The sequence below is a fragment of the Muntiacus reevesi genome, chromosome 7, assembly GCF_963930625.1.
Source record: "Muntiacus reevesi chromosome 7, mMunRee1.1, whole genome shotgun sequence".
NCBI lineage: Eukaryota > Metazoa > Chordata > Mammalia > Artiodactyla > Cervidae > Muntiacus > Muntiacus reevesi.
This window is the reverse complement of record NC_089255.1, coordinates 28,137,643-28,161,548: the sequence shown is the minus strand read 5'-3', so window position 1 is coordinate 28,161,548 and position 23,906 is coordinate 28,137,643. Positions and strand designations below refer to the sequence as shown.

The following is a 23,906-nucleotide window of genomic DNA, read 5'->3' as shown; positions in this document are numbered from 1 at the left end:
AATATATTAAGTCCATATGTCTTCTGAAAACAGACTAGTTGGGAGAAATTTTTAATTCAAAGGGATGTCAAATTCCATTTCTTCATGTAAAGTAAAGTTCATACTGGGGCTCTTCTCCTGCTAACCATGTTTTTTAAATGGAGACTTGCAGTTTATTTGAAGACTAATTGGTCATCATGTCCTTGAAGTTCATTGTTTCCTATCCATCTCTGAACTCCATGGCTCTTGAGAGTCCTTTCCTCATTGTGAAAGCTAAGGGCTAGGTGATAGCTGCCTCTCTGCTTGGCCAACTCAGGGATTCTGGAATGTCATGCTGCCTTCTCTTGGTGTTGGAATAGCATTCAGGTTTGATTTGTGTTTATTTAACACATTCGAAAATTAGCTACTCCTAAGAAAGCTCAGAATAACAGCTTGCTTCTCCTTTCCCAGTATCATCTTACTTTCTCATGACTGCAGTTTGATTTGAAACTTACCACAAAATATACACATCAACACTGTAGGAGCTTATCCAGGAACTTGGTGTTGGATGTATTTATGTCCTCGACAATTGGAGAATCCTTATCTTCCTAAGAACAGCAACTCAGATTTCCTTTTGGTTGTGTGTGTATGTGTATTTTTTTAATGTTGTATTATTTTATTAAGGCATAGTTGATATACATTGTATTAGTTACAGGTGACCTTTTGGCTTTTAATGACATGAATTGACATTGTTTTCACCTTCCCTTTTGATACTGGACTTGCTCATCTCTGAAACCCTATTTAACTTTCAGTGTTAGAATTGGTTTGACTTTCTTGTCGATTTTCTACCTGAGGCCTGAACTCGTGGAATCTGTCATTTCCCAAATGCTTCTCTCTTTGTGTTTTCTAAAATAACTGACTCAAATATGTTCTCATTATTCAGCTTCCTGTCAGCTCATGGTAGGGTATAATTCTGTTTCAGGATACCTACTTGGTGGGCATGTAGTACGTCTTTTCCATGGTCATGATGAGTGTTTGACGATACCATCTACAGACCAGAATGATTCCCAGCACAGGTAAGCCAAGAGCTTTCTCCTTCTCTTGTCTCCTCTCTCCGTTGACTCAGACTAAAAATTTTGCATTTGGATATGTCCGCCAATGAATTCTTTAAGTGTTGGTTAACTGACAAACTTCTGTCTAGTCGTGGGTTGCAGTTGTAAAATAGGAAAGGCAGTATGCTCAAGTTTGCTCACAGGAATAGCTATGTACACATGCTGCTTCTTAGGCAAACAATTCCATGATGCTTTTCAATCCCACTGTTTTCTTTGGTTACTCTGTAATCCAAGGACTTTCTGGTAGCTTTAATTGCAGACCAAAGCCCCCATTTTGGTGATAGAAATCAGGGTAATCATTCTAATGAGTCTGTGCACTTACATAAATTATTCACCAGGTTCTTCAAAGGCAGATCATCTCTGTTACTCCCCCTTTTATGTGCTATGAAGGTGGGGTTCAGTGGTTTCATCCTGCTTATCACCAAATAGGATTGGAGAAGCCAAATGTCAGTATCCAGGCAGAGCTGGATTTACCAGAGGACGGTGCCGAAGGAGCTGTTGAGGATGGTGTTTCCTCTGGTCCTCTAGTTATCCTCTCAGTGGATGCTTTTCCAGAATTCAAAGTCAGGAGATGGAAGATGTTTGTCTAGATCTTAACTTCATGCTGAAGCATCATTTTGTATTTGGTTTATATACAGAGGAACAGAGTATAAAAACTTGACCCCTGTAATTGTAAAACCCTGATATATTTTAAAAACTCAAGTCTCAGATCCAAATTAAACTGAACTTGATAATGCAACGAATCCACCTGCAATGCCGGAGACCCCAGTTCCATTCCTGGGTCAGGAAAATCCGCTAAAGAAGCGATAGGCCACCCACTCCTGTATTCTTGGCCTTCCCTTATGACTCAGCTGGTAAAGAATCCGCCTGCAATGCGGGAGACCTGGGTCCGATCCCTGGCTGGGGAAGATCCCCTGGAGAAGGGAAAGGCTACCCACTCCAGTATTCTGGCCTGGAGAATTCCGTGGACTGTATAGTCCACGGGATCACAAAGAGTCAGACACGACTGAGCGACTTTCACTTTCACTTTTTCACTTGAGACAACAGTGAGTCTGATCTCCCAGTTGTCTAATACGTCCTTTGCGTTTGCATGCCACCTGTGGGAACCTCATTAACTGCATTTCTTTACTTTGTTAGAAACACAGGTTCACATCTACACATGTTAGAAACCGTCTAACTCAGGCTGCTGCCAGAGGTCACACGGTGGATGATTTCAGTTGGAACCCTGAAAGCCAGAGATGCTAACTCTCCAGCCAGGGCTCCTTCCTTATTTCATGTCCTCAGTGACACTCAGGAGCACTGTGCTTGAGCGCGTTATTGTGCATCTTAGAAGCTATCTGTTGGCAATGCCGTGCTGTGCTAGTAGCTTAGTCATGTCTGACTTTTTGCCGACCCCAGGCTCCTCTGTCCATGCGGGTTCGTCAGCCAAGAATACTGGAGTGGGTTGCCAGGCCCTCCTCTAGGGGATCTTTCCAACCAAGGGATCGAGCCCAGGTTTCCGGCATTGCAGGTGAATACTTCACCGTCTGAGCTACCAGGGAAGCCCATCCATTGGTGATGTCTACTGTTCAGAGCCTCTCCCTACTCACTCGGCCCTCTATGTGTCCCTTCCTGGGAACCAGATGGGACCCAGAATTGTGTCTAGGACGCGTAAAGCACAGACCTCTGGCAAGTGCCTGATTAATTCTGGCCCCGTGGCTCACAGTTACCTCTGAGTAGAAGAGAGACTGAGTTGATGTCCCTTCAAATTAAAGATTCCCTGTGCTAAATGACGTTATATGCTCCTATTCAGGTGCGATTTTCTTTTCCTTATTTTTAAACTGTAAGATTGTGCAGTAGCCCAAATGCTGTCTCTGTAATATCTTATTCTGCTGCATTAAGGGGAAGGCTTGCAGGTGGATACAGAACTGAAATTTTGTGAGTAGGTTGTGCAGAGTTGTCTACATCTAAGATGGAACACATTGGAACTCACTAGTTCTTTCTTTCCATTCCTGTTCTTTTTTTTTTATTATTCCTATTCTTTTTTAAGGAAAGATATTTGGAAAAAAAATTAAAATAACCTGTACATGCCCCTTTACCCCACTCCCCCACCTACACACACACACACACACACGTCATTACATTTAGAATGAAATTAGAAGCAGCCCAGGCAGAAACTGTGCTGCTTGGAGAAGCTTGTCATTTTCTGGGCATTCCTGTTGAGTGGTTCAACAAGATCCTGACCCAGAGGAAAGTTTGGACAAGAATTTGAAAGAAGATGCTGGGGAGAGGAATTCCCAGAATGGGCCCCCGAGCCAGGTGTGCATGCCATCATTGAGTTAAGAGTAAAGGTAGCTTTCCTTTGACTGAGGATTTCATGTGAGCTAATTTGTATTTTGGAATAAAAGAAATAGATAGAAATAAAAGGCTATTCCTTTCCTTTGTAAGGAAGCATGAAAGGGTTGAGACTGGATTGTCAGCACTGGCTCCTTATACTAGAACTTGGATCTTTGTAGTCTCATTCAACTCATTCAACACAGGATGCTTTGGCCTTATTTGATGTCTTTGTGAGGTACGTGATAAGCTTCATCATTGTCAGTCATCAGATAAATCCCCAGAATGGGCCAGGATGGCCAGGAATACCAAAATGTGGGAGAGCGCAAAGAAATAGGAAATTGAGAATATTCTAGGAGGTCCCCACAGCCAAGAAAGCATGCAAGTGATTCCACTGTAATGGGGCTGACTTTCCAGAGGAAATCGCTTGTATTCCTTGTGAAGCCTGAGAGCAGCCAGGCCCGCGAGGGAGGCTGACTGTCCCAGGGTGCAACATCCTGAGCTCTGATCCTTGGCTCTGCCTCGGGCTTGTCAAGCACCCTGGGGTAAGTGACTTACTGAAGCCAAGGCTGAGCTGTCAGCCATGCTTTCAAAGCACCTCAGTTCCCCACCCACTCACCTCCTCTCCTGAGGTAATTGTTTTAGAGAATGGGAACAGGTTGTTTCAACCTCTGTAACCTTGCCAGATTCACTGGAGCAAGCTGCCTCCTTTTGCTCGATGGGAAGAACTAACCTTCTAGTATTCTTTAGATGCCACAGGGAGAGAGTCCTCAAGTCATGTGATCTAAGGTGACCTGCTCCACCCTCTCTACCTGAGAGACCCTTTTGCTCTCACTGAGGTTGGAGAAGCATCCATGAAAATCTCAACAAATTTTCCTGTGGGGCTAGGCTAGGTCAGTGCAGCCTCGTTACTACTCTGGGCCTGGCACAGAGACACCTGGGATGCTAGAGCTTCCTTTTAAATACTTACTACATATTTCCTGATAGTATGTACATTTGCAAAAAGTTTAGAATGTCTTCTATAATCCTACCAACCAAAGTTAACTGTGATTGATGTAGTATTTTATTATATTTTTGTGCCACGTAATGTAGCTTTCCATGCGTGTTTATAAGTGTCTATAAACAAAATTTGGATAAATCAACAGTACACAATATTTTATACATCCATGAACAACTTTGTACATGTTCATTACTTTAAGGAAACCACATTAAATGCTCACAACCATTCTGTGACCTAAATAGCCTATTAGGTTCATTTTTACAGACAAGGAAGCTGATGCACAGATTTGAAAGAACTTTGCAAAGTGACACAGCTAATAGCTTCAAATTTAGGTCTACCTGACACCCAACATTAATATTTGTAACCAACTCAAAATTACTTCCTAGGAGAAAGAAATAATTACTGCACATTTCCTCTTCCCCTCTGTTAATAAACTGTTGTCTCAAGACGTAGGTCAAGATTCTCCTGGGGTTTGAATAATTCAGTAGTGATACATTCAAACCTTCTACAGTAGAGGTATCTTTTTAAATTAATGAAATTAAATGAAGTTAAATGATCAGTCTTGATCTAAAGTCACAGGATTCTCAGAAAGTATCTGGATTCAGTATGCCCGGTAATCAGGGACCCCTATTCATGAGACATACCTGTAAATGAGGATAGTTCATTTAATTCCTCATAATCTGATATAGATGAGTTGGTCCCTATTGTACAGATTTTTAAAAAATAGACTTTGCTAATCATCAGATATACATTCAGTTCAGTTTAGTCACTCAGTCGTGTCCGACTCTTTGCGACCCCATGAATCGCAGCACGCCAGGCCTCCCTGTCCATCACCAACTCCTGGAGTTTACTCAAACTCATGTCCATCCAGTCGGTGATGACATCCAGCCATCTCATCCTCTGTCATCCCCTTCTCCTCCTGCCTCCAATCCCTCCCAGCATCAGGGTCTTTTCCAATGAGTCAACTCCACTCATGAGATAGCCAAAGTATTGGAGTTTCAGCTTCAGCATCAGTCCTTCCAATGAACATTAGACAAACCCATTTTTACGAAAAGCCTGACCTGTACTCTTCAAACCTGGCAAAGGCATGAAAAATAAGAAAATACTAAGAAACTCTAACAGACCAAAATAAATAGGGAAAACATATCAACTAAATGCAATGTGACATCCAGGATGGGACCCTGGAACAGGAAACAAAATTAATAGAAAAACTGGCAAAATCGAAATAAAGTCTTGAGTTTAATTAGCAATGATGAGCCAATGTTGATTTCTTAGTTCTGACAACTCTACTTAGTATTATAAGATGATAACTATAAAGGAAATGGAGTGAGACTTTACAGAAGCTTTCTGGACTATCTTTGCAACATTTTTATAAATCTACAGTTATTCCAAAATAAAAAACTTTAGTTAAAAACACTTTAAAAGATAACTGTTAATGCAGGAAAGGGGACAACAGTATAGTAATAAGACCCTGAACTCTACGGTAGCTGAGCATAAACTTTGTTCCCAGCTTCCTAGAACAATGGAAATGACATCACACTGTACTGCATATGTGTTTTACAAGTACAAATACATTTTCTAAAGATGTGAAACTGCATCAGGGAGCTGAATGTGAAAGAAACGGAGCATTCAGTACTTGGTCTGATGATATGTGACTGGACTGTTTTGGCTCCTGATGTCGAAATGGAGACAGTCCTTTCACCGTACACCCGACAGTGCTTGCGTGTCCATGACGTGTATGTGGGGAGCATTTCCCTCCCCTTCAGCACCCTTTTTCCCTTTTAAGAGAGAATAGGAAACTGTGCCTTTCTTTGAGTCTTGTTTCTCGTTTTGCCTACTGTGAGTCCCGAGAAATACAGCGTGTTCTGAGCAGCGTCTGCAGAGAACTGTCCTCTGCCCAGGGCTGATCAGCATCATGCACGGAGGATCTAATCTCCACCTCTGTTCACAGGAGGATATACTATGAAGCCGGGGGAGCTGGCACAAGAGCCAGATCGCTATGGAGAGTGGAACCCCTCCGGATAAGGTAGTGGAGCTTCAGGGTGGCATTCTTTTCAAGATTGTTTATTTTTTCCAGGACAACCTATTGTCTTAAATGTTACATTTGTTCTACATTAGCCAGCAAACTCTCAGAAGTCACTTGGCAAAGAGGTAGATTCTGAAATGTCTGTGACTTTTGTTTTTGCTTTTAAAGCACGCGCGCGCACACACACACACACATGATTTCCAAGACTTCTGCTTTGACTCTGAAGTAAGCAGGCTCTATTGCTTGATCCAAGCCCCCAGCTCCTGCTACCCTTGCAGTGTCTATGTTATAAAAGGCAAGCATAGACCCGTCCACTGAAAGCCATCAAAGCTCTTCTCCCATTTATTTTCTTAAATAGATTCTCTGGACCCCAGGTGAGTCTTCCTCCTGCCGGTAGCCTTGTGGGCTCCAAAGCAAAGTTAGCTTTAATTGACAGAGTGGTGGCTGTGATGGCATGAGGTAGGGAAGACTAAAACATCACTGGACATGTAGCTCTGAAGGAAACTGTCTTTACCAGAACTTGTCAGAAACAATGGGATGGAAGGAACAGGACACCGAGACTTTGGAGACAGGTACTTGAGTGAAAACGTGGCATCTCTACTGCAGAGGAGTTCAGTTACGCTCTGGACCTTTATTTTGCTGAGAGGGATCAGAAGTTAGGCTATAAAGCTAAGCTGCTCGGGGTAAGAGCAGAGGGTCAGTGTGGCCACTTTTGGTTTTCTTTCACTGCCTTTCCCTCTAGTTCTATATTCCATCTCTCCTTGAACACATGTTCAAAATAAAATCTCTAGTGGGTGGGGGAGCCTCCAGGGAGTCCTCAAGATAATCCATTGGCGATCAGGGGAAAATATTAGAATTTCTCTTACACACACATCAAATTTCTTTATTGAGGAACTCTAGAAGAGGCTGACTGAAAGCCTATGGTGTCCTAAGGAGTACCCACCTGTTTGCTGGCCTGTGGCATTTATATTCTCTTTCAAGCCTGGTGAAGTTTTCAAAGCCAAATACTCTGATTTTTTTCAGGATGTTAGGGCTTGGTTCTTGCTTAATGAACTTTTTGAAAAATAAAAATAAGTATGTATACATAGTTCCAGTTATGGTTCTTTATTTCCCCTGAGTCTTAAACATGAAGAATTTAAGGCTTCTATTAATGTAATTTGATTCTTTGGTGCTCCAAAGAATTAGATCAAGAGGAGAGTCATTTTAAAAATTGATACATGTATTTCTGAAACATTTTGTTCTAACTTAAAAGATAATTAGATACAGATTATTCAGTGAATAATTTCTGCCCTAGCACTTACCATGACTTTTGTTGAATGCCAGCCTTTTGATGTAGGACCATATGGTTCTACACCACATTCAGCATGGACTCTCACTTACCTCAATCATCTTATTCTGCTTTACTTTTTTCCATGGAATTTAACATCTTGTAACATGCCACAATATTTACATATTTATGTTTCTTTGTTTATTATTTGACTCTCCCTGGTGAGTGTAAACTGCATAAATATTCTTATTTCTTTTGAAGAGAGGATTCTTTTCATTATTAAAGTAGGATTGACATAAGTATTATATTAGTTTTAGGTGTACAGTATAATGACTTGACATTTGTTTACATTGCAAAATGATTACTGAAGTAAGTTTAGTTATTATATGTCACCATTACAGAATTGCAATTTTTCTAGCAATAAGAGCTCTTTAAGACTTACTTTCTTAGCAACTCTCAAATTGTGATGATAGTCAATAATATATATATTACTATTACTATATAAATAATATATATATATTATTGACTATATATATTATATAACATACATATTACTACCATGCTCTACCTTACATACATCTCCATGACTTATTTATTTTATAACTAGAAGTTTGTACCTCTTGATCCCCTTTAACCATTTCTCCCAACTCTCCAACCTGCCTCCTCTCTGACAACCACCAATCTATTCTCTGTCTCTGTGAATTTTGTGTTGTTTTGTTTGTTCATTTGTTTTGTTTTTCAGATGCCACATGTGAGTGAAATCATATGGCATTTGTCTTACTCTGATTTATTTCACTTAGTACCCCCAAGATCCATCCATGTTGTCACAAATGGCACAATTTCATTCTTTTTTATGGCTGAGTACTACTCCATTGTGTATGCATATATGCCACATTTTTTTTTATTGATGAACACTTAGGTTTCTCCTATATCCTGGCTATTGTAAATAATGCTGCAATGAACGTAGGGGTGTGTATGTCTTTTCAAATTAGTGGTGGTAGTGAAATACTTGAGTGGAGATCGTGCATTTGGAAATGCTTCACTTTTCCAGAAACAGGTTTCTCTTTAAAAAAAAAAGCGGGCTTCTCATTTTTGTGTGTGATTTTTAGCATCAAGACATTTCAGTGAAATGAAGGAAAAATTGGAAGCTTGGAACTTCCAGTTACATTAAACCATGGACCTGCCCACAGGACCATGTTCCTTGTTGGTGATCTTAAAGGTTAGAAGAGAGCTCACAAGAGAATGCCATGCTGAGTTGTAGACAGACACTTGATCTTGGCCAGAAGACTGAGAAGTGATGAGTTGTAGGCAGATACACAATCCTAGAGCAAGCAGGGGGTGTACTTTAGAAGGGTACTGAGTCAGAGCATATGTAAAAATGCTCAGGATAAATATTGAAAAAGACCTATTTTTTGTGTAAATGCAATTTCTTCTCTCATCTGTCCAGCTGGAGCGGCAGTAACATCAGATGGGGACAGGCTTTCCGACTCCGGCATCTCACCACAGGCCACTACTTGGCCTTGACGGAAGACCAAGGCCTTATTCTGCAAGACCGGGGGAAGTCAGACACCAAGTCGACAGCCTTCTCTTTTCGAGCATCCAAGGTGAGCTGGATTTTGACTTTATTCTCAAAGCAAAAGCTCTGAAACCTCCAGGTAGAACTGTGACTGCAAAGAAAATAGGCTGGAACAAAATGGAATTGGAAATTAGACCAATGATAAATATTTTGTTCTTTTATCTTTTAAATTGAATTCATAGAGGAATGTGTACCCTGGATGAAGATTGAAGTCTTAAGAGAAAGGCTTGAATGGAAAGTGGAAAGCCCTAAAAAACAAAAAGAATCACAAGAATGGACAGTGTTGCGCTAAGGCTACTGGAAAATGTTATTGTTGCTTAATACATTCTGAATTGTTTTTAATACTTATAAGTCTTATTAGGGCTTCCCTGGTGGCTTAGATGGTAAAGAATCTGCCTGCAATGCGGGAGACCTGGGTTCAACCCCTGGGTTAGGAAGATCCCCTGGAGAAGGAAATGGCAACCCAGTCCAGTACTCTTGCCTGGAAAATTCCATGGACAGAGGAACCTGGTAGGCTGTAGTCCATGGGGTTGCAAAGAGTCAGACATGACTGAGCAACTGCACTTTCACTGAAGTCTTATTGCTTCACTCCCATATAGCAAAGATAATGTGGAGGCAGGAGTTTCAGTGTTATATTTATTTAAATCAAAGAAGTAATTTCTCTCAGAGAGATGCAGAAAAGGCTTAATTCTGGACATGGCATCGTCTTGCAGTTGTTTGTATTATACAGAATTACTAGTTCCTTTTCCTGGGTTGTCTGTTTTCTGCATCTCTTAGCTCCACTGTGCCTCCCCTGTCTCTATGAAGAGCAGATTCTGTGGTAGCTAGGTTAACCCCAAGCATGTAGATTTGCCATTTGATGTGCAGAGAGAGAAATATTTTTTAAACTTCTGTCTTTAACGGTCAGCCAGGTTTTGACTCTGTGTCACTCAGAGTCTGATCCAGCTGGATGGTCAGAATCACACGCTGAGCTAGCTCCTGATGTCCACTTTGGTGCTCTGTCACTTTATGATTGTTCTGGAAAGAGCACCCAAGCGTGAGAAGGGCTCTGTCCAGTGTACGCATAGTTATAGCAGCGTACACTTTCTCAGGCTCAGCATCTCTGTCGGGAGCTTCATCTCTAGCTTCACTCTTCTTTGCTCCTTTCCAGAGACACATCTTGATTTGTGTTCTCAACACGATTTCCATAAAGGGTTATTGATGATTCCATTCGTGTAGGACTTGGTGTCAGGCTGACAGCTGAATGTCCATGGGGACATCTCTGTTTCATAATGAATCAGAAGAGGCCAGCTTTTCAGCACCACCTTCCTTGAAGCAGGGGTTCAGACTCCTTTTCTCCTCTTTTATAGTCCTAAAGTATTTGAGGCAGAGAATCTCTTTGGCTTAGAGGTTTTTTTTTCCCCTGGTTACCCTCTATCAGAGTTAGGCTTTCCTGCACCCATTGTTCAAAGATTAAGAAATGAGAGCTTAAAAAAATAAAAAAAATAGAAGAAATGAGAGCTTCCTGGGACTTCCCTGGTAGTGCAGTGGTTAAGACTCCGAGCTTCCAGCACAAAGGCAAGGGTTTGATACCCGGTCAGGGACAAAAGGTCCCACATGCTGCGTAGTGTGGCCAAAAAAAAGAAGAAATGAGAGCTTTCTGCCCTAAATTTCCTTCAGGCGTCTGCTTCTCTCTGCTTCTCTTCTAATAGCGCATTAGCTCTGTGACTCCATTCGGGTTCTCAGAGCACATCTCCATTTATGTTACCCTCACTTTTATTTTTTTTAAGATTACCCACACAAGAAGGATTTTAAATTCAAGTTTATGACCATGGCGTAAAACATTTTTGCCTCCAGGAAATGAGTTAGGGCCTTGTAATTGACTAAAAGGAGCAACGAAACAAAACAACAGGATAGTTCTAAGAGCAGAGAGGAGTCTTCCCATTCTTCCCTAAGAGACAACTCGGATGTGGGGTGTGGAGGGAGGGCAGGCAGGGGAAGCCAGGGAAGGGCCGAAGATAAGAAGGGACTCATCATGATCGATAACCAAGTAAATGCCTTTCTAATAAGAATGCCAGCTTGGCTTGTCCCCTCTTTGAGCATTCCATCCCGGTCTTCTCAGCCCTGGACCAACCCCGACTTGGAGACCTTTACCATTGCAGAAAGAAGCTTCTCTTGCAGAAAAGTCAGGTGGCCTTCCAGGCAGCTGGCAGGATCCTGTTCCAAGGGGACTCTTCCCTTCCATTCCTTTCTTGGCTCAGCCTCACGGAGCATGGCTCAGCGCTGTGTTGCGGCCTCTGTGGGAAGGCAGAACGGCTCAGTGCACCACAGAGAGGCTCCATAACACTCCTTTCACTTGGCACCACTTCCGGCCTGTGAGCTCATTTTACCCTCAAAAGGCTCGTTGCTTATCTCCGGCTGATTCCCACGCACAGGGAGGCCAGCAGCGGATGGCTGAAAGGCATCGTGGTACCAGGGGCTGCCCACATGGCCGGGCTGGACAGAGAGTCGCCCGTGAGTCACATTGTCCTGTGCGCTTGCATTTCATTGGCGTCACGGTGTTGGAGGTTTAAATAACTCTCAGTGCAGCAGTATTCAGCCCAGTTACCTTTATTTTAATCTGAAAGAAACTGAAAATGTTCTAGTCTCCCTGTCTGATCAAGATAAGGCTGCTTCCCCCAGGAGATCTGGGCTTCCTTGGGATATTGTGTGGGCAAGGCATTGGGCATCTTAGCTGTGAAGCTGCACGGGAAGGAAGAACATGCGGGAGCCCGGAGTTCTGTCATCAGCAATCTGAAGAGCTCCTAGGGGAGAACTGTAGAGGTGCCTTGATTTCCCTGGGCCTCCAGACTCCTCCTCAGCAAATGCCTTTTTAAAATTTATTTTATTTTTGGCTACACTGGGTCATCACGGCTATGTGCTGGCTTTCTCTAGTTGCAATGAGCAGAGGGCTACTCTCTCGTTGCACTGCGGGAGCTTCTCTTGTTGAGGAGCATGGGCTCTAGGGCTTCAGTAGTTGCAGTGCACTCCTTAGTTGGCCCACGACATGTGAAATCTTCCCGGACCAGGAATCGAACCCGTGTCCCCTACACTGGCAGGTGGATTCTTATCTACTGGACCACCAGGGAAGTCCCAGTAAATGTCTTTTTATCATGCTTGGCGCAGGCTCTCTGCCTTAAATATACTCTCCACTGTGCTTCCCTCACTGGGGAAGAGTGTGATGTTCCCCAGCAGAGGGATTAGTTGGCTCTGGTTTTCAACAGCAGGAAGGTGCTGCATTGTCTTGCTAGCTCTGGGCTCTCCAGTGTTAGGTGAGGGAGCAGACAGCAGAAAGTTGTCTGAAATAGTGGATCAGGTTCTGAGAAGTGGCACAGGCATTGGGGAGACTCACTGGGAAGGCTGAGAGGGGGAGATAGTGTGTTCCTTTTGCCTCTGTGAACGAGATTGAGTGGGGGCATTTATCTGATCTTCTCTGTATGCTGGAGAACCTGGAAAACAAGAGAAGAGACTCCTGGAAGGAGCACCATTTAGGCGCCTACATTTCTAGGAGGACGTTGGTGAGCTGGGCTGTGAGTTATTGGCGGTGGTGGGCTTCCCACCACATGTTTCCTGTCAAGTTGTGTTGACCCATGACAGCTATGACTACATGATCGGGGGCCGGGAGACAGCTGCAGGTATGTGTTCACATCCTCAGCAAGATGCCCTTACGAGGAGGATGGCAGGTATCCATGTGAATCTTGTACCCACAGGACAGGACCGGGACATGGCTGAGCCTTACTGGGGGGGTCAAGGTCGAGCATCGGCTGAAGTGTTGCTTGGTTCAAATGGAATCAAACTGTGGTCTCTGAGCAAACTGTGTGAGCAGAAAGGAATCTTGGTGAGAGCTCGCACTCCTCTCCTTCACCAGAAGATCCAAATCGAAGTGGGGGTCTGGGAGCTGTTGAGGGCTCTGAATTACAGCCTTGCACCTGTTCCCTCAATCTGGAAGGAGTAGGGTGTCAGATAGAGCAGCATGGCTCCCAGGTCACCTAGAGCTGGCCTTGACTCCCATCTACCCTCTGTGGAACCTTGAACACAATTCTTATTCTATTTGCACCTCATTTGAAGTCTGTTGTGAAAGATGCCCTAAGAGCTGACCCCTGGGGACTTCCCTGGCAGTCCCGTGGTTAAGACTTCTCTTTCCAGTGCAGAGGGTACCGGGTCGATCTCTACTCAGGGAGCTAAGATCTAACATGCCTCTAAGCCAAAAAACCAAAAACATTAAATAGAAATAGTATTGTAACAAATTCAGTGAAGACTTTAAGAGCCAACCCCTATCTACCCTGCCACAATATCTCTGGCCACCAGCTCATGCTTGCCTTGAGCTCTAACAAACTAAGTACATTCTGTGTCTGAACATGGTATCTTTTCTCACAGCTAAACCTATAGATAGAATACCTTTTAACCCTCCATGTACCATAATCAGCAAACTCCTCCTCATTCTTCAGACAAGTGTCAAGCACCCCTCATGGGAAGAAGGCCTTTCCCCACTCCTCCAGAAGGGCCCTTTTCATGACTCTGTTATAGCCGTCACTCACTTGACCGGGAGCCCCTAAATGACAAGGAGCATACATCCCTCTGCTCGCCTTTTCTGCACCTCTGCACCCCACACAATGTGGAGCATGTAGTAGTTTGAATATCACGTGCCGAAAGGTTCCATAAGTGTGGTTGTACAGTGAAATCCTTTCCATTTTAACCTCCATCCTCTTCATAGAATTTTATAGTCATTGTGTAATCATTTTCAATCACAACACTACCCCACAAACGTTCAAGGAGAGAGATTCATTAATTTGAACATCGAAGTCAAATTTCTGTGAACTTGATTTTGCATCATTTTCCCATGGTCTTGACATTGCAAGGCCATTCCCCAAGGATTGTCGGGTAATGTAATTTAATATTTACTCTGGCGCAGCAATGCTATCTGTTTAGATGTCATGTCTCCAGGTCAGTTTATAACACTCAGTTCCTTACAGGGAAGGATGAATTAATAATGTTAAAGCAAGTCTTATTATATGAAGCCAATCACTTTTTAGCTATTTTTTTAATGACTCTACCTTAAGTCTGGAATGATTGAGATAGAATCTCAAATTTTCCCTCTTTTATTACAGAAAGGCAGAGAGCTATCACTGTTCTCAATTAGAGGAAATTTTTTCTCAGTGTATAAAAACAATTCAATTCAGTCAACATTTGTCAAATGTTGTATGCTGTATCCTGGGGTCTGTGTTCTTGGCCAAAAATGATATTCCCTTTAAAAACTGCCCACCGCGCTCTCTGCTGTGTGCAGAAAGCATGCTTGTGGCAGGATCCTCTTCTACTCTTTAGCCTCAGCGGTCCCACTGGAAACTAGAGGGCAGTTGGGTTCACAGCGTATCCCTCTGTGAAATCATGGGCACTGATACAGTGCTGTTTGTACCTGTCCCCTTGCTTGGTCTGCAAGTTCTCAGCTGGGGAAAGAGAGGGTATGGAGGGAAGGGGAAAGAACAAGACATGGACCTTGAGATTCAGTCGTCCCCAGACACCACCACTTCCTGCAGTTTCAGTTGTTTTTAGGTATTTATTTTTGGTTGTGCTGGGTCTTCATTGCTGCGCATGGGCTTCCTATTGTGGTAGCTTCTCCTCTTGCAGAGCACAGGCCCTCGGCACATGGGCTACAGTAGTTACAAGCCCCTGGGCTCCATGGTTGGGGTTCCCAGGATCTAGAGCACAGACTCAGTAGTTGTGGCACATGGGCTTAGTCGGTCCATGGCATGTGGGATCTTCCCGGACCAGGGATCAAACTCATGTACCCTGCATTGGCAGGCGGATTCTTAACCACTGGACTGCCAGGGAAGTCCCTGCAGTTTCATTTTCAATGAAATCTACAAAGCATTTTAAAAATTTAAACTGACAATTTCCCAAGTCTTAACTGTTGCACGTGGGCCAGACAGAGAGGTAGTCAAGAAGAGCCTTGAACTTTGGAGTTAGAAGAAACCTGGGTTTGGATCCTGGCTCTGCCTTTGCTGTTTAGCCTTCCTGTCCCTGATTGTAAAAGCAAAACAAGCAAACAAAGAGCAGGAGTGAAGAAGTGTGTCTTGAAGGACTCTTGTGAGACGAGGAAGATGACCTAAGAGACTGTTTCCTTATCCATGAAATGGCAGGAGTGCTGCTTACCTGAAGGTGATTGTGTAGAGGGGACTGATGAGAAAGGAGGAGGAAAGAGCCCAGCACGGTCACCTGCTCAGGACGTGCACCTTCCCTGATGAGACAAGCCCGCTCCCCTGGCTTGCTGGAAACAGCGGAGGGCTGTCCTTGGCCTCCCACCAGCAGAGGCCCTGCAGCCGGCCTTGGGGCCAGTCAGGCTCCTAGCAGTGTCCTGCAGTGTGCAGTTTTTTTAAGGCCATTCTAAGACCTCCCACTCGAAATCAGAATTTCAAAGGGGGACTATGTTGGTGGCAAAGTGAACCTAAAGGTAACTTCTGAAAGTGAGTCCTGGGAGTTTTAGGAAGCAGTGATCTGACCAGCACTGTGTTGGTGGCTGACCCCAGCATCCATGAATGAGGCCCATTTTCCCGTGTTTCCTTTTCCTCTGAATCTTTTTTGGTTGCTTCCTGTCTGTGGAAAGCTACTATCTTGTCCTCTGTGGACATAGGTTGTTTAAATATGTCAAGTTCAACAAATTCCTATCTAAGTAATAAGCATGAATTAGGACCTACTCTGTTCCAAATATCATGCTAGATTTCTATTACCATAGTAAAAACTGGTCTATCTCTGTCTGCATTTCTTTTCAACCCATCATTCACCTCGTGGCTGGAACAATTGTTCTAAGATACAACCCTTGTGTTTTCCCTGCTTAAAATTCTCAGTGGATTCCCATTACCTGCAATAGCTTTTCCCAAGAGGTGTTCCAAACAATGATTTATGAAAAAGATTTAAAATGCTATGTTAAACAGTTGAATAGGTTGTTTTGGTTCCTCTTGTTCTTCTTTGTCTTTTACTGTAAGACTCATAACAATCTAGTTTATGCTATCCTAACATTCCCTTTACCTCCTGAAGGAAAATACAGTACTGTCGGAAGTCCTCTTTTCCCACAGAAAGTCTATAAACAGCGTGAGTTTGAGAAACATGCACCTGTAGGATAAAGTCAGAGTCCTTGCTGTTCAGGTCTTTTCTGGACTTCACCATTCTCCCTGCCACACTACTCCTGTCTTACTACAATGTTGTCCCCTTCCATATTCCTCATCTCTCCTCTTTCCCCTGGCCATGCTCACATCAAGCAGCAATTGGTATAAAAGCATCCTGAAGTCCCCAGGCACAGTGAATTTTTCTCTCTTCCAAATTCCAGTTGCACCTTCAGTATATCACTTTGTTGTCATTAGTGGTTTGTGTGTGTGACTCCTAAAGCTTATACATTAGAACCCAGAGTTATTTTTCATGCAATAATAACATATATTTTCAACTTCTTTGTAACAGCATCCTAATACCTAAAACATTAATATAATCAATGCTTAACTGTGCTGATGGTTACCATTCAAAAAGTTATGACCAAATGACAAACAGGTTTTGGATTTACACTTGGTTTTGCATTCCCTTTCATTACTTACAAGCTATAGGGCTTTGAACAAATTGCTCCAACTCTGCAAGCCTCGGTTTTATCATCTATAAAGCAGGAGAAATAAAAACAGCAGGTCCAGTGAAAGGTTTAGAGAAAATATTTTTAAAGTGTCATGTATAATACATATCACTGTGTAGGCCCTTGGTAAATTCACATGATGGTGTTGTCATTATAAAGTACTTGGCAAAAATGCTTTGCTCAAAGTAGGCATTAAATAAATACTTGTTCCAGTTGCCTTTCCTGTCCCAGAAATTTTAAATCAATCTGGAGAGCAGCAACTTATCATCTAAATACGTGTCTATGTGACAATTGTTATGTGGTCACAACCATTTCCTTATAAACTCTCAGTGGAGACAAGGGATAATGATGATTATTCCTCTTCAACATATGGTTAGGGCCAAGTAACCTGTTCCTTCTTAGAATCTGCTCATCATCTAAGATATGGAAGGCTGATGCAGATACACAGATAAATTGATGCCCACTGACCAATAAAACAAAAACAAATTATTTGCAGCCTAGCAGAGCTTAGTGTGAAATGTAAAGACCAACAAACCTCAGTCTTGCCCTTGGAGGATTTCCAACCAGGCAGGGGACAGGAAGTCTACCAGTAAAAGATTCCTATCACAGAAGATGGTAAAGAGCCTTGAGAGAGAGTAAGGGAGGTGCCATGAAATTAGGGGACACGCACAGTTGGATCTGGGAAAGGCTGGTGGATGAGATGTAAAAATGCAGAGATGAAGTAGAGGCATTCCGAGCAAGGAGAGTAATGTCAGTAAAGGCCCCGAGGGAGGGAATACTTGATATAACACACAAACATAATCCAGCTTGGCTAAAGCATGTGGCATATAAGAACTTTAGAGAGGAGAATTGTATTCTGTAGGAATTGGGGAGTTACTGAAAGGGAGTGATCAAAAGACCCCTATCATATGGGAAGGTTCCCATAGGAAGATTCCATAGAGGAAGGTTCCAGCCATAGAGTAAATACATCTAGGCCACATTCAAACGAAGACAGAGGGTAGAACATTTGTTCATGACTTAAGTGATCAGCCAAGTCCAGCTTCTGTGTCTCAGGATGCTCTCATTTCTTGAAACTGTGTCATTGTTGTGTAGTTGTGGGTAGAGTTGGCTTCAGTGTTGGTTTGTTTGTATACTTTGGTTTTCATCTTTGTTGCTCCTGTTTTTCTTTAAATTAGCAGCAGTCCCAACAATACTGGCCATAGAACTTTGGGAGTTGATGCCGTTTTGCAAAAGCAAAGACACAGAGAGACAGTCTATTCTATTATCAATAATGATCTGTTTATTTTAGAGACTCTAAAAAACAAATCTTAGTATTTATTTTGGCAAAGTCATATTTAAATCAATGAAAAGTGATAAAACAAGTGAAATGATCATAATCACTCATCATTCGGGAGTATGTGCTATTTTAACTATGAGCTCTTGGTAATCATCGTAATTATTCATACTTAACAGTTGTAGTGTATAATATTTTTATTTTGCTGCATTGTCTTTGGTTAGAGAATAAGAGATGAAACCTTTGGCATATTTTAATTATATCTATTGGTTTGAGTGTCTATACTGCCATGGATATTTTTGAAATGAAAACGAAGTATCCGTTATTTTATAGAATAAATGCATTCTTGACCACTTGCCTGTGGATAAATCCTTAAATATCAAACTCTGTTTTCCCATCGACTTTGTTATAAAATCAGAAATATTTTCCTTTGGAAATGTTCGTTTTGAGAAATGTCATCTTGAGCAATCCAACCAGTGTTTCAACATATGCTTAAAATAAGAACGTTCTTGCAGTGTATTAATATTGCTCAAAATGATCCTATAAATGTGTGCAAAATAACTAATTTTGCTTGAGAGTTTGAAGGAAAGAAATAAGAGCCGAAATGAAAAAATATACATTTGAAAGAAAAATGACTCAGTTGTAAACATTTGTTCCTTCAACATATGTTTGTTAAATAATTGATAGGTGCGGATTCTCTGCATTATTGTTCCATTGCTAAGTCCTGTCTGACTCTTTGTGACCCCCATGGACTGCAGCTCTGTATTAGGAATCCAAAACTAACAATCATCTGACCCAAATCCTTCACTCTCATAGCCTGGCAAAAGGAAAACATCATATAAAAGAGCATATTTACATTATGGTTTGTTAAGTACTCAATAGAGGGATGGGACTCTGCTGGAGAAATACAGTAGGAGAGACTAGCTCTGCCTTCACAAAGAAGCTAACCCCTCAGCAGGGTATTCAAGGGTGAGCAGGAGCTCGGGGCCATGGGAAGAGCAGTCTCTGCAATCAGACTTCCTGGTTTAACTCTTCCTCTTTCACTACTTCTTGAGTGACTGTGGATAAGCTATTTGTTTCTCTGTTCCTTCATTTTCTCCTCTGTAAAGCTGGAATATTTGTAGCTCCATCAGAGGCCATTATGAAGAGCTGGCGTATGTAACAAACTTAGAGCCCTGCCTTGCACATGGAAAGAGCTCAGCGCCTATGCTCCTGTCGTTCCATCATTAAGAATGAGAGTAAGGTTGGCACAAGCAGAGGACACAGCATGCTGCATTTTTATTCCGTGAAAAATTTACAATGTGCCTTGCTAATGGCTTTTACAAATGAGCAATTTAACGCAAGATGTAGAGAAGAAATGGAAATAGGACAGGCCCATTCAGAGGCCCTGATTAATGAGGAGGGAGACAGAGTTACTAGACTACTGCTTGACTCACTGTGACAGGCGTCCTGGGTTGTGCCCTAAATTCCTCCATAGGGAAGTGGTCAATAAGATTTATCTATGAAACAATGGATACTTGATGCACAAAGGGAGGATACACACCTGGTACACAGAAATTCCCTTTCCCATACTAGCAGTGAGTTTTGTGAAACAGTGGCAATTGGAGAATGAAACCCACTGACTGCAACACACAGCTGAGGAGGCCATAAGGAACTAACATTGGGCTTCCCTGGTGGATCAGTGGCTTAAGACTCTATGCTCCCAATGCAGGAAGCCCTGGGTTCAATCCCTGGTCAGGGAACTAGATCCCATATGCCCCAACGAAGAATAAAGATCCCACATGTGCAACTAAGACCCAGCACAGCCAAATAAATAAGTATTTTTTTAAAAAGAAACTAAAAATATAAAAGAAACTAACACAACAGTTACTGCATTAGACTTAAGGCACAGTAGCCCCCTACCTGCTGCAAGAGTCTATTTCCTCTGCTGATTTCTATAAAAGATATTTTTATGATTTTAACAGATATATTTAAAGCCCCAAATGAAGGCCTTTATATAAGATAACTATTAAAATCAGAAGGTACAACTTGCTGCAAATAAGTTATTTGGCTATTAACGGTGAGTTATTAAGGTATCTGGGCTTCCCTGGTGGCTCAGAAGTTAAAGCATCTGCCTCCAATGCAGGAGACCTGGGTTCGATCCCTGGGTTGGGAAGATCCCCTGGAGAAGGAAATGGTAACCCACTCCAGTAGTCTTGCCTGGAGAATCCCATGGACAGAGGAGCCTGGTGGGCTATAGTCCATGGGGTCGCAAAGAGTCGGACACAACTGAACGACTTCACTTTCACTTTACTTTCACTTTCATTAAGGTATCTAAGTCAGGATAAGGAAAAGTTAAAAAAATAATGGAAAATTATATAAAACCAGAACCAAAGAGAGACCCTATAGGCTGCCTCCATTTCCCATGGATATAAATAATCACTAACATAGCCAAAACATGAAATCCATTGATTTTACAATTAGCAGCAAATAAGGGAAGCAAGCCTTTCTAAAATCCTGGCTTGGACAGGCACATCATGATTATCCTGGTAATCGGTTCCTTGGCTTACAAATTCTGCACCAGTGACCTGTTTTATACATTGCATTTCTATTTAATCAGAAATGCCTACGTTTGTTTCATTTTCTGTGAAATAGGAAATCAAGGAGAAATTGGATTCTAGTCACAAGCGAGATATAGAAGGCATGGGAGTCCCAGAAATCAAGTACGGAGACTCTGTCTGCTTCGTCCAACATATAGCCAGTGGTCTGTGGGTGACCTACAAAGCACAAGATGCCAAGACATCCCGCCTGGGACCTCTGAAAAGAAAGGTAAGGGACCAGAAAGGCTGGGAGCAGCTAGGCATGAGAAGTGATTGTGGGAATCAGGTGAGCACAAGGGATTTTTACTTCTTAGCTTCCCAGATGGCTCAGTGGCAAAGAATCAGCTGCCGATGCAGGTGTGGGTTCGATTCCTAGGTCAGGAAGATCCTCTGGAGAAGGAAATGACAACCCACTCCAGTATTTTTGCCTCTAGAATTCCATGGACAGAAGGGACTGGCAGGCTACAAGTCCAAGGGGTCGCAAAAGAGTTGAACACAACAACTAAATAAAAATTCTTACTATTCTGAAGAGTTATTTCTGTGACAGAGTGTGTAGCCTAGTGTGGTTACTCTGACTTCATATTCAGTGTGGAAAAGAAAAAGTTAAATAGATGACAAATCTGTGAAGAGGGGATAGAATATGTTCCTTGTGCTCTAAAACCTCTACTAAATGACTTTTAGTGGTATGCTGTTTGGGGATTATCCACATCATTGCTCCTTTCATTTAAGTGGATAATTGAGTTACTATGCAGTTTTCATAATATACAGACTAAATAGAATCCCAACAGAGAGATGCAGATTGCATGATAACAAGCACACAGGAACCAACATGCAGAAAGATGAGATCCTGTTGAATGATACTTTATCTGCAGAGAATGGATCCAGATCTCAGTGACCTGTTACAGCATGTGACAGTGGGAAATCTGGCTTGAATACACAGAACATCTTTTTTTTCCCAGAAAGTCAACTGCCATACTATGGTTTTTTTTGATAGGAACCAGGAAATAGATGCTCAAGGCATGCTTTAAAAAAAAAAAAGCCCTTACGAAACACAGGTCTGGATAGTCATGATAAGGAGTCCCATGATGAGGTTCTAGGAAACATTGTACACTGTAGTTTGTGTAGGTCAGCCTAATATGGAGGTGATGAAAAATTTCCCAGAATGCTGATTATTGTAAGAAAGGAGGTTGGGAGGAACTCATAAGGTAATAGCTTATTTTTGTGCAAAGTGAAATTTACGAGGAAAAGGGAAAATTATGAAAAGGAGATAGAAAACAGAATACGAGGCCACAGAAACTCGCCTGTAGAAAAGAGAATACGAGGCCACAAAGACTGCTTGTATGAGCCCAGCCCTTCCTCTGCCAACAATTGTAAAGGCTGGACTAAACATGGAAACAAATAAACCATCTGAAGATTTCAACAGCAAGGCACCCAGGACGTGAGTGCGGAAGATCCCACGAGAATGGAAGTGCACTAAAGTGAGTTCCTGCTCTATCGCCCCTTTGGCCTCAGTGTCTTACTGAGTGACCACATAAGGAATGGGATCGCCTGTTCTATGGGTTGGAGAACCGTTAATTGTGGTAAGGTCAGCCGAGGTTTCTGGGACTTACGGGACCATATTCCAGAGTGGAGGAAGCTGTAGAAGCATGAACTTGAAATTCTAAATGCAGTTTGTCCCAGTATCTTAAGCTGACCATGAATAGGGTATAAAGCTAAGATGGCAAACAGAAAATGATATTTCTCTGTGGTGGAGAAGAGCAAAGCAGAGATGTGAACAGTGTGACAGTACTAGGGAGACAGAGGTTGGGGTGCAAAGTCCCTTGGGCTGGAATGGCCTTGAACATACAGTAGACTTTCAGTTGAATTCCAAATAAGGGCTCTACCCCAGGAGTAAGGGCAAATGGAAAATAGATGCCAAAATCTGGTCATCTCCCCTAACAACCTATCAGGAGAAAATGCAATCCTCTGAAGAGTATGATGATATCATCTAGAGTTTCCACAATTTTCCACACCTACTAAGATAAAGATGATATTGAAAGAAGGTAGAATTTGTAGATCTGGGCTCTAACTCTGGGTAGGTGGGGATACCCTTGAAGGACCCTGTCAACTAGGGGAGACCCCAAGTTTATGATGTTGGTTTATTGTGCCTGTCCCTGCCTTTTTCTTCTGGGACCATAGTCCATAAGTCCATTTAACTGCTGGAATGTGGATTTGGGAGATGCTTTCAAAAACTCTCTCTAAATGATGCCATAATGCTAAGCCTTTGTCAGGGCTTCTCAGCTCCATTTCCTGAAGAACAAGTTAAGTTCTCCTCTAAAAATACAAAGGATGTCCAATCTTGTTAATTGTTTTATGAAACAAAATAGGAATTTAGAAAAACCAGTGGGAAATAGACATAGTGAGAAACCTGATGAATGGTAACTCACCTTTAAGGAAGCACTCTCTTTCCATTACCATCTTCGGCTTCTGCTTTCTGATGTCAGTTATGGAATTCCTCCAGGAAAAAAAAGGACCTTAGGACCTGAGCTGCAGCAATCAGTAGGACACATAATAACAACGTCCTAACAGCTGCATTTCCCCCATTTCTCATTACATTCTTGTTTGACTGGCCGGTTTGAATGTGTTATCTGAACGAGCAAAACATAAGGAGGTGGATCTTTAGGGACCCAAAAGCTGGGACTAAGGCCAGAGTAAACCTAGTGAGATGTATTGCCAAATCTAAATGCAACATTGATAAGCAGTTGCTGGGAATCTCAAAGTAATGTTTTGAAAGAGTTGGTGAAATCCAATAGTAAGGGCATCCTTTGCTAATGCTTAAGCTACGGTATATAGATGAGATGCAGTTCTCTTCAAAAATGAACATAAATTTATGCAAGCCAGCATGCTTCTTCCTGGGTGAATTCATTAAATCAGGGTGCATTTTCAGAAGAATACAAAATGAGAGATTTTCACCTGGAAAAGAGGAAATAGGTTGTTTATTTGTGCTAAAAATGAGAGATACCAAAAATCCTTATTCTAAAGATATTTTATGGAGCCACATGTTTTGTTTAATTGGCATGTTTACTGACTAACTCCCACCCCACTTCCCTAGGACCGATAGACGGTCCCCCTTCACTTACTCACATCAAGCGGAAACCATACCAGGAAGTTGAATCAGATTTTGACCCTGACCTGA

The 23,906-nt window shown here is 42.3% G+C and overlaps 1 protein-coding gene across 1 annotated transcript in view; it reads left to right on the top strand.

The window, feature by feature from the left end:
- Positions 1–23,906, top strand: part of RYR3 (ryanodine receptor 3) — a 368,483-nt gene that overhangs the window by 69,003 nt on the left and 275,574 nt on the right. The window contains exons 8-11 of the mRNA XM_065942024.1: positions 941–1,034; positions 6,335–6,409; positions 9,124–9,280; positions 20,787–20,960. Coding sequence (XP_065798096.1) covers positions 941–1,034; positions 6,335–6,409; positions 9,124–9,280; positions 20,787–20,960 — 500 coding nt within the window. The remainder of the gene's footprint in view (positions 1–940; positions 1,035–6,334; positions 6,410–9,123; positions 9,281–20,786; positions 20,961–23,906) is intronic.